At 35.0% G+C, this 9,813-nt stretch overlaps 1 protein-coding gene across 1 annotated transcript in view; it reads right to left on the reverse strand.

The window, feature by feature from the left end:
* Epha6 (EPH receptor A6) overlaps positions 1-9,567 on the reverse strand; it is an 851,223-nt gene extending 841,656 nt beyond the window's left edge. The window contains exon 1 of the mRNA XM_034515065.2: positions 9,124-9,567. Coding sequence (XP_034370956.1) covers positions 9,124-9,505 — 382 coding nt within the window. The 5' untranslated portion in view covers positions 9,506-9,567. The remainder of the gene's footprint in view (positions 1-9,123) is intronic.
* Between the last annotated feature and the right edge of the window lie 246 nt (positions 9,568-9,813).

Consider the following 9,813-nt stretch of genomic DNA (forward strand, 5'->3'; position numbering starts at 1 on the left):
CTGAGCTACTAGGTCATCCTGTGCTACAAAGAGAGCTATATCCAAACAAACAGATCAAACTAAAAACTAAAAATATAGTGGCATATTCAGTATTGCTCACATCTCTGTTTTATTTGATATGTTTACTGAAGGGTGTTGTTTCTGCAGTTTTATTTTTATGTCTATAAAACAATTTCAGTTATGCAAGATGTCAAGTCTTAGACAATTTTTATACTTAAAGTCTCTAATTATAGATCTAATTTACATAGTTTTTAGTTATACTTAAGTATTACAGCAGTGTTAAAAAAACTTGTTCTCATCAAATATAATTCAATATGATTTAACCTGGAAGAATAGATTTAATTTATTCTTGCATACATTTTACTTATTCTCATATAGTTATTATTTGGAACATTCTTAATTCTAACACAAGGCTTCTTATTCTCTAGATTACAATGGATAAACCTGCAAAAACCATCACTGGGATGTAATATTTTTATAAATATGAATTGGAAGTGTTCTTATTCTAGATGTATATTCTGATTACCATAGCGTAATACATATCTATTTGTTCCCGTGTCACAAAGATTATGCTTGATAGTATAGTATAGTCACACTAGAGAACATATAATCCACATACTGCTATTAGCAAATGGACATATTCAGTTAATTATCCTTATTTAAATGAAGCACTTTTATCACATTCATTGGAAAATGCAAGAGCAGAACAACAGAATGAGTCTTTTTATATTCCTACGACTGATTTTCCAAGTCCACCTTATCTCATATTTCCAAGGATCCTAAAATATGACATTAACACCTGACATATTTAATGGAATATAAGGAAGAACAATTATTTGCAAGTATGCTCACCAAGTGCAGCTGAAGATCTCAGTGATGTACTCAGAGAGGAACAGACTATATTTTTCATATAATTCAACCCAGCACATGGGCTGAAAGCATGAATCATCAGTCTAATTTTTTCGCCTATGCTAAAAAAAACACACACACACACACACAACAAAACAACGTACCCAAAACCAAACAACAACAAATCATGTCTAATGTTATTTGAAAGTGGAATTTTATATTTTCTACATGAATTACAGTTTTAAGTAAATATTCTTTCATTTTGAACACATGAGAGTCAGTTTAATATTCCTTCAAAATATCTCACTTCAATGTCAGTCTATAGAAAGTTATAAATTGGTGATATATTTATCGTTTATTTGAACAAACATTGTAAGTTTTTAAATTAATTTTGTGAACTTTATAAGATTAAATAAAGCTTTTATATATCTATAAAATTAAGAATAGAAAATCTTAAGGAGGAATTTACAAAGTACTGTTAGCATTTGATTATCCCTTTATCACAGAATCTTCTTTACCATAAAAGAAATTTTTTTTAATTAAATAAGAACTGACTAAGAAAATATCACACTTCTTGTAATGAGATTTCAGGAAACTATGTTTCATGATGGTGGTCATTCTGGTATCAGCACCTCATAGGCTCTCTGATAATTAAATGCTGAGTTTGTTGAAAGATTTTCTCCCTTAATTTTTACATAAATTACACAAGAATAATAGATTCAGTGTTCAACAAAGTGGTACAGAATGCTGATTTTTATTTTGAGGCTTGAACACAAACCAGTGTGTGTGTGTGTATATATATATATATATATATATATATATATATATATATGTGTGTGTGTGTGTGTGTGTGTGTGTGTATATGTGTGTGTGTGTGTGTGTGTGTGTGTGTGTGTATGTCATAAGATATATACATCATATTAAAATCATGTTTTTAAACTACTTTCCAGATTAGTGATTCTAATATTAAGAAAACATTTTTTTTTCTACTAGATTTGGGTCCAGACAGTTTACATATTAGATGAGACATCTATTGCCTAGCATGTACCAAGGCCTTTAAAAATATGGTAAAGAAGAATATATATGATCATTTTTTGAATATATATATTTTAAAACTAAAATTGTGTATCCTATAAGAAGCCATATTGTTTATTGAACATTCTGTAAAGATTTACTATATGTGAATATATTTAAAAATATTCACAAATGTTCACATGACAAATGCTCACAGTATGAATTAAAAAATAGACATCAAATTTATGGAAGCATTTAAGTTAGGCATTTTTATGACACTCTGTTGCTTTTGGGTGGTTCTTAAATTTTATGAAAGATTTTACTATCATGTGTTTTTAATGATTTTTAAATGTTATTTTTGGGAAGGCAACTCACAGTAGAAGGTGGATAATAGCTCAGGGATGTTTTAAATTTTGTAAAATTTATTGGATGGTCTGCTATTGTCCCCATTCCTACACATCACCTACATTGAAATTCCATTTTCCAGATCTTAAAACTTTTCTTAATGTGCATTGTGCTTCATCTATGTAAGATGCCGAGAGGCTACTTAGAAATACCTGAAAACAACGTGTCTCTTTTTATGTATGGAATTAGTTGGAATTTTAATTTAAATAAACTGCTATCACTAAAACACACCCGATGCAGTTTGATACAGTCACCAACAACTCCACGGTTGCTCTTCATTCCCTGATACTTGGACTTTGCGACACTATGATGTGCAGAAGACCATACATACTTGAGTCACCTCTTCTCTGACAAGAACAAAACAAACAAAAAACCAACTATAGAGAGAACACTGTGGTGAAAGGAAAAAAATAGCTCATTGCATTTGATGATGCAGCATGAATCGGCATCATGTTCAAGTCTTTTGAGACGTCAAGATGTACTAAGATTAGATAATACTTTCAAATGAGTGGCACAGAAGATGTACATAGGGGACTCACCACCAGCTCTATTAATGTACACATATTTACATCATTATGTATTTTTATAATTATTCTTTGGGGAGGTATTTCTTTTCTATTTCCATTTCACAGTTTGCCACTGAATGAAATCAGGGCAGGAACACAAATAGGGCAGTAACCTGGAGGCAGGAGATGATGCAGAGGCCATGGAGGAGTACAGCTTAGTCTCATATGATTATACTTTAATATTAGTCACTTTGAACTGAAAAAAATGGGAAATAAGCTAAGTACTTTTGTGAAGTACTTTTGTTCAATTCCTCTTAACCCATCGATGATGAATAATCACAAAGCAAGATCACTAAATGGGAGATAATACAACATATAATTCAGATTCTCAAAAAAATACAATAGGGATGCTGAATATGCATATTTATTTCTCTGTAGGAATAATGGTCTCCCATTATCTAAGTCTTCCAGTCATACAGGCTGTCTGTTTCCACTACCGCTGCTCTGGGCCAGGCTGTCACAGCCATTCTCTTGACTAGCCGATTTCCACTTGGCCTCTTACAGGCCTCCAGCCATCTCTTAGCTCTTGAGATAGACTATAGATACTTTAGCATCCATTTTACCTGAGACAATTTAGAGCCTAAGTTCTTACTGTGTCTCCTTTTTCGTCCATCAAGTCTATTTATCGTCTTTCAAGCTGTACTTTTGCGATTCCTTTCTTCACTCAGTAAATTCTAGTCACACTGGACTCAGTTCTTCATATATGGAGAATATACTTCTTTATGCCCCTGACACATATACAGCAGAGGACTTCCTGGTCTGGCCTCAGTAAGAGAAAATGCACCTAACCCTCAAGAAACTTGAGGTCCCAGGGAGTGGGGAGGTATGAAGTTAGGTGGGGTGGGGGTAGGGGTCGGTACATCCTTTTCAAGACACAGGGGAGGAGGAATAGGATGAAGAACAGTTCAGAGGGCATACCAGAAGACTGGACTGTAAAAAAAAAAAAAAAAGTAGTAAAAAAATTAAAAAAAAAAATCATTTCCCTCTAGCATTAATTTACTCTTTACTCTGAACAAGTTAATATTTATTTTTCTTCCCTGAGAATAAGGCTTAAATTTCACCTCAAAACAGACCCTTTTCAAAACTCTCATTTAATGGACCACGATAGTCCCATGACTCTTTAAGCTGTTGCATTCTCCAATTTGTTCTGAGTTTTTGTTTTTAATTAATCTTTTTATTTATTTATATTTCTTTTTGGGGGGTTTAGAAACAGTATTTTAATTTTTCTAATACTCTTTTCTTTCGTTTACATCTCAAATGATATTCCATTTCTCTGTTACTCCACCACCACCATGACACACATCTGTCCTCTTGTGCAGAAAAGGGGAGATAGATCCTGTAGAGAACACTTCCAGTAGATAGGCACGCACCGCCCCCCCCCCCCCATTGAGGGATTGGGGCCACCTACCTATCTCCAAATTTTTAACCCAGAAATGTTCCTGTCCAAAAAAAGAACAGGTACAAAAAAATGGAGCAGAGACTGAAGGGAGGGCCATCAGTGGACTGCCTCACCTGGGGATCCATCCTGCTCTGTGATTTTTAATTATTATTTTCCTAGGTTGTATGGAGGGAACAGAATATGCTCACCTGCCTCTAATTTTTCTTCATCATGTAAAAATTATTTTTTAAGTTTCATTTTATTGTTTCTCCCTTTTATATAGAGTAATTTACTTTTTTGTTAGAAATTGGGGATTTTTATTTAGCTTATTATATTTTATTATGTATATGTGTATAAATGTGTATATGTGTGTATATGTGGCCCAGGTGGCTAAAAGCATAAGTGCTGTGAATATGAAATAACAAATTACTTTCATCCTTGAGCATATACTGTCCATCCCTGAGCCAGCTCTTAAACTTGACATTCTAAAAACAATGCTCAAGATATAGCAGTAATAGCAGTGATACATTTTTAACTTTAAAAAAATAGTGATAAAAAATAGTGATTCTAAATTTATTTAATTTTTATAGATATTTAATCAATTTTATATTATTATTTAACTACATTAATAACATTATTTAACTACACATATTGATGCCTACAATGTTTACACTGCCAAGAAATGATAAGCCAAAGGAAGGCGGCTTCTATGAATGTTGTGATGTTGACTTTTCAGTAGAATCTCTTATTATTTGCAACAAATAGACACGTGTAGTGAAAACACTTCTGCGGCCCTGAAGAGAGGTGTGGCTGTTGAGGCTGTGGAAGAGAAAACAAATTTGTAGACAGCTACTAAAGATTGTGCAACAGAGAATAATTTTGTAGACAAATGCAGGATTTATTGTGTGATCTTTTGGACTTAAAAATCTTATACATCATCTTTTTTACATATTTAAAATAATATTTTCTCCACTAGAAAATTAACATAAAATGGGCAATATACTATATCAGTTTGTAATACTTTTTATTTATGTTACTTTGAGTTGGAGGACATAACTTTAATGAAGTAGTGACTATATTTTTGTGCAATAAGTTTTCAGATATTGTTTATTTGTAACCCAGAGCAAACGATGGAAAGAGACAGATGATCACTCTGGAATCAGAAAAACAAACAAACAAACAAAAATAAAACTTTATCTTTCTATATTGGTTGTTATTCCTAATAGCTCAACAGATTGGACTTCCTATTTATAACAAAGTCAAATTCTAGGCTGTATATATTCCAAGAGGGCTAGTGACAACCATCACAGACATCTCTATACTTATCCAAAATTTGTCTATGAAAATAATTTTTATTATCTTGAAGAATTCTTCATATTGTTTGTAAATGATCTAATTGCCCTAATTCAAGTAACTTTTATAATATCTAATTTCTTCTGTTTTAACAATTTATCGAATGATCCTTACTTCAGGGTAACTAATTTTAGACCATTGATTTTCATGCAGATATTTTATGCTTTAACATGTTTACTTATACTTACATACAACTTCCAATCTCTTATCATTACATACAAATTGATAAATTAATAAAAACTACTAGTGATATGCCTACCTTATGCTTGGGTTTGTCTGGGATTGTATGAAAACTAGTCATATCACATATTAAAAATAATAAAATAAATTCAGTGTTTCATCTAGCCAAACACGTTGACTTAATGAATTACTTTGTATGAATTGATTAATTTTATAAACATGAGAACCCCAAGAGAGGCATCAACTCACCCAGACTATAAAGGAGAGTAATCTTTAAATAAATAGACCCCTGATGGCCAGTAACCAATATAATTGATATACTTGCTTAACTTACACGTGAAGCAAGCTTGGTTTTATAGTCACTAGTAAGGTGATGCAAGGTTATATATATTCAGAGAATAAAATGTAAGTTTTAAATCAAAATTGCCAATAACTCAAAAATGCTGTGATTTTTAAATACAAGGAAAAATAGAGGCATATGAGAGACAGTCCGATACAAATCATGTTTCTGCTTAACCAGATGAAGTGATATGGGAAGGACCATTACTTTCATATTGATTCAAAGAGCAATGGGTAATAGAAAGAAAGATTCAATCTGATTTATTTTGTCTTTACAGCCCAGAAGTCTACAGTCAGTTTAAAGGCAGGAAGCCTTCTCTATAGGGAAGTTTCCCTTAGGTTTATCTGAAGAGGGAGGTAGTTCACTTCTTGCCAGCATCATTGTTTGACCCTGCCTTAGTATGGAAGATGGGGTAGGAGGTCAGAGGGTGAATCCAATCTATTCAGCCATGAAGGATTTTATATATAATCATTTGGTAAAAATAGACACACAGCAATGACATTTCATTTTGTGAATGTCCTTAATCAAGAAGGAAGGTTATAGAAAAATGAAAATCGCTCTATATAAAATAGTAGGCTTCAAAAATAAAATTTTAATAAAATTATGAGCAATGTGAAAAGTATTTGTTAATAACAGTATGAATCACATATCTGACATTTATATTTATATCTATTACAATTAAAAACAATTTTACTTGTATCATTTTTTGATGTTCATATAATTCTGTAACATTCTACATTCTAGACAATGTTCAATTTAGTTAATTTTCAATTTCCTGTCTCTTTATGAAATTTTAAGTTAAGAAACTTACTCTAAAGTACTCAGAAGAGTAGTATAAAGAAGGCTGATAATTTATTATTGATTTATATGAGTATTGTAATATTTAAATATCCTCTTAAGTTTGCCAGGCAAAATCTCTAATCATCACAATATTACAAATAACCATTATTACTGATAAAAAAAAGTGATCATAATTTGTAATTTTGCATTGGAGAACAAACTCAACTTTATTTTTGAGTACCAGTAAGTTTATATTTGTATTTTTAATAGATTACTACAACTCAAATTAAAAGTTTTATTTGGTGATCTCCAATATCCCATTTTAGTTGATAGAATAGTTGGGAAATACTCCCAAACACTATTAAGCTAATTGAAACAAATAATAAGTTTCAGATGTTTCCTATTTAATTTAGGTTTTAAAAAATCATTAAAATTCATTAAGACATAGGAGAAAAATAAAAATTACTCTAAGAGGTTCAGAAACTCCACAACTAGGCTCTTGCATTTGATATAAATATCTGTAACATTATAGTTCAACATGGCATGCTCCAGTACGGTGCTTTAGTTTTGGGATGTTCATATGTGCTATATTTGTCTGAATCCAGCCAGGGCCTAGAAATGGTGCTGACTTCCATAAGTACTACAGGCATTAACCATTAAGGAAAATCCAGACTGGAATCACTTCAAACTTCGTAGTAAACTCGAATCTCAAACTATACACATTTTTAATTTCGATAGTTAATGGTTTCAGTATTGATATATATATCTGATGTCCTCATTCCTAAAAATTGTTTTCCTTACAAATAAAAGGGTCAGTAAATGATTTCATGTCATTTTTTAAAAAGTCTTTGTATTTTCACAGGAGTAAACTAAACTACTTCTGGGTAATTAATACCAACAGTCCAAATGAGGAATGCGAGAGTCTGAAGATACACTGTTGTGGAAGGGTATGGAAGTATAGCCATCACTTATGTGACATGCCAAACTCACACGTGTTTTCCAAAAAAATAAATATGTATGATTGCATTTTGTCTGATAAAAAAAATTAAGTAAAACATATCAATAGTATTGCTTATAAACAGGAAAATCTGAATGCAGTTTCTGAATGATTATTTCCTTTCTAGATAAAATAATATGGCCATAGGCAAGTGTAACAAAAGTAAGCCTTCGATGTTAGGCTTGCCTTCTCTCAACTTCTTACCCAGCAAGCAGAAAGCACACTCTAATCTCACCTCTATTTGTACTTTCAGAAAATGTTCTCTAGACCATTACACACATACCCTACATATTAAATGGAAGATGTAATTGATCAAAACTATATTACATTTTGAAGTCGGTATAGAGTCTCTGCTAACAGGTGACATATTGATGATCCTACCGTATCAGTGAGAGCATCCAGCTAGGTACCTGCTAGAAAACTTTTATGGATGTTTGATACCTAGTGTAAAAATCCATTTCGAACATGCAGGCGATGTTTTTCTATATCTTTGAACATTGATAGCAGGGATCCAAAGAGATATATCTCATGGAAGATTGAGTGGAAGAAAAGAAAATACCCAAATATTTTACATGCTTCTCATTATTTTTCCCACATACAGTATTTGCCTTCCCCTTTCCACTGCCCACTGATAAAGTCCTCTAAAAATCGGACAGCAACTAGACTTTATGAGACGGTTAGTCATAACTTGAAATTTCAGATTTAACACTTGTCTGCCCAGTTCTCTCAAGAGAGGGAAACACAAACACCGATATGTGAGCATTTGTTCTGTGGATAATTTGAGAGGGTAAATGGTAGAATTCAGAAACTAATATAGGGTAAGGTTGACCCATAGTTACTGGAGGACAACAGGCTGATCATTGGTTACAGGTGTATAGGGTACAACGAAAGTCGTGACCTTTCTTTTAATCTGCTGTGGAGGAGAATCCACACGTTGCCATTCAGTGAAAGATCTCCAAGAAGCAGTTAGGTCTGTGCCATGAAGATTGACCTCCAGTGGAGACTGCGCAAGTGGGAGCAATCAGGCAACTGCCAGGAAGGAACCCAAATGCTGAGAATGTATGAGCTTCAGACAGAATTCAAGAGACAGAAGGGATCAAAGCCCCGGGGCTGCTGGTCCCAGGTGGTCTAATCATGCGCTCTAGAACTCATAGTATCACAAGTCCAGAGGAGCTGACCTAGGGACAAAGTTACCTACAGTAGTGGACAAGTGTACTCAAGGCACCCCACCCCCACCCCAACCCTTCTGCTTGTCCCTTACCTTGGTTAGAGACGTGACTGCAGTCGCCAGTCCAAGCTGTCAGCAGGGGCAAGAAGAAACCAAATTGCAAAAGAAATTCCCGGACTTCGCAGCCCCCCATGGCTCTGGCTGGTTCTCTTCTCCTCCTTAAAAAGAAGTGGCAGCAGCGCAGCCAGGTGTTCCTGGTAGGGTGCCGGTCCTGAACCAAGCTCTCTTCTTCTTCCTCCTCCTCTTCCTCCTCCACCCGGTCCGCAGGGGAAGTCCCGGGGCGCCCCCCGCGCGAGGCTTCGTGAGCAGGGCACGAGGGTCCAGGCTGCCTAGGTGCAGGAGCAGCTGCTTGAGGGGACGCTGCTGCCTGCGCCGCCGGGGAGCTCCTGGCGGCTGGAGGCGAGGGGAATTGCATCCACCACCGTGTCCCGCTCGAGCGAGGACTATTCACTTGGGCCCCAGAGAGCGCGCGCGCAAGAGCGAGCTCAGGCTGTAGTTTGGGGGAGGGGATGGTGGACGGGGGGAGGGTGCCTCTAGGAGGGTACTGGGGGTGGGTAGGGACGTCCGGGCAGGTAGTGAAGGTGCAGTTCTGGGGACCCAAGTGCCTCTCTGGACCCAACTGGGCACTTTCAGAGCCCAGAGCAGAGAAGGCGCAGCAAATTGCAAAGGTAGCCTGGGCATCCAGAACTTTCCTGTGTCTGGCGTCTGAGAAACCCAGCGAAT

This window comes from Arvicanthis niloticus, chromosome 12 (assembly GCF_011762505.2).
Source record: "Arvicanthis niloticus isolate mArvNil1 chromosome 12, mArvNil1.pat.X, whole genome shotgun sequence".
NCBI classification, from domain to species: Eukaryota; Metazoa; Chordata; class Mammalia; order Rodentia; family Muridae; genus Arvicanthis; species Arvicanthis niloticus.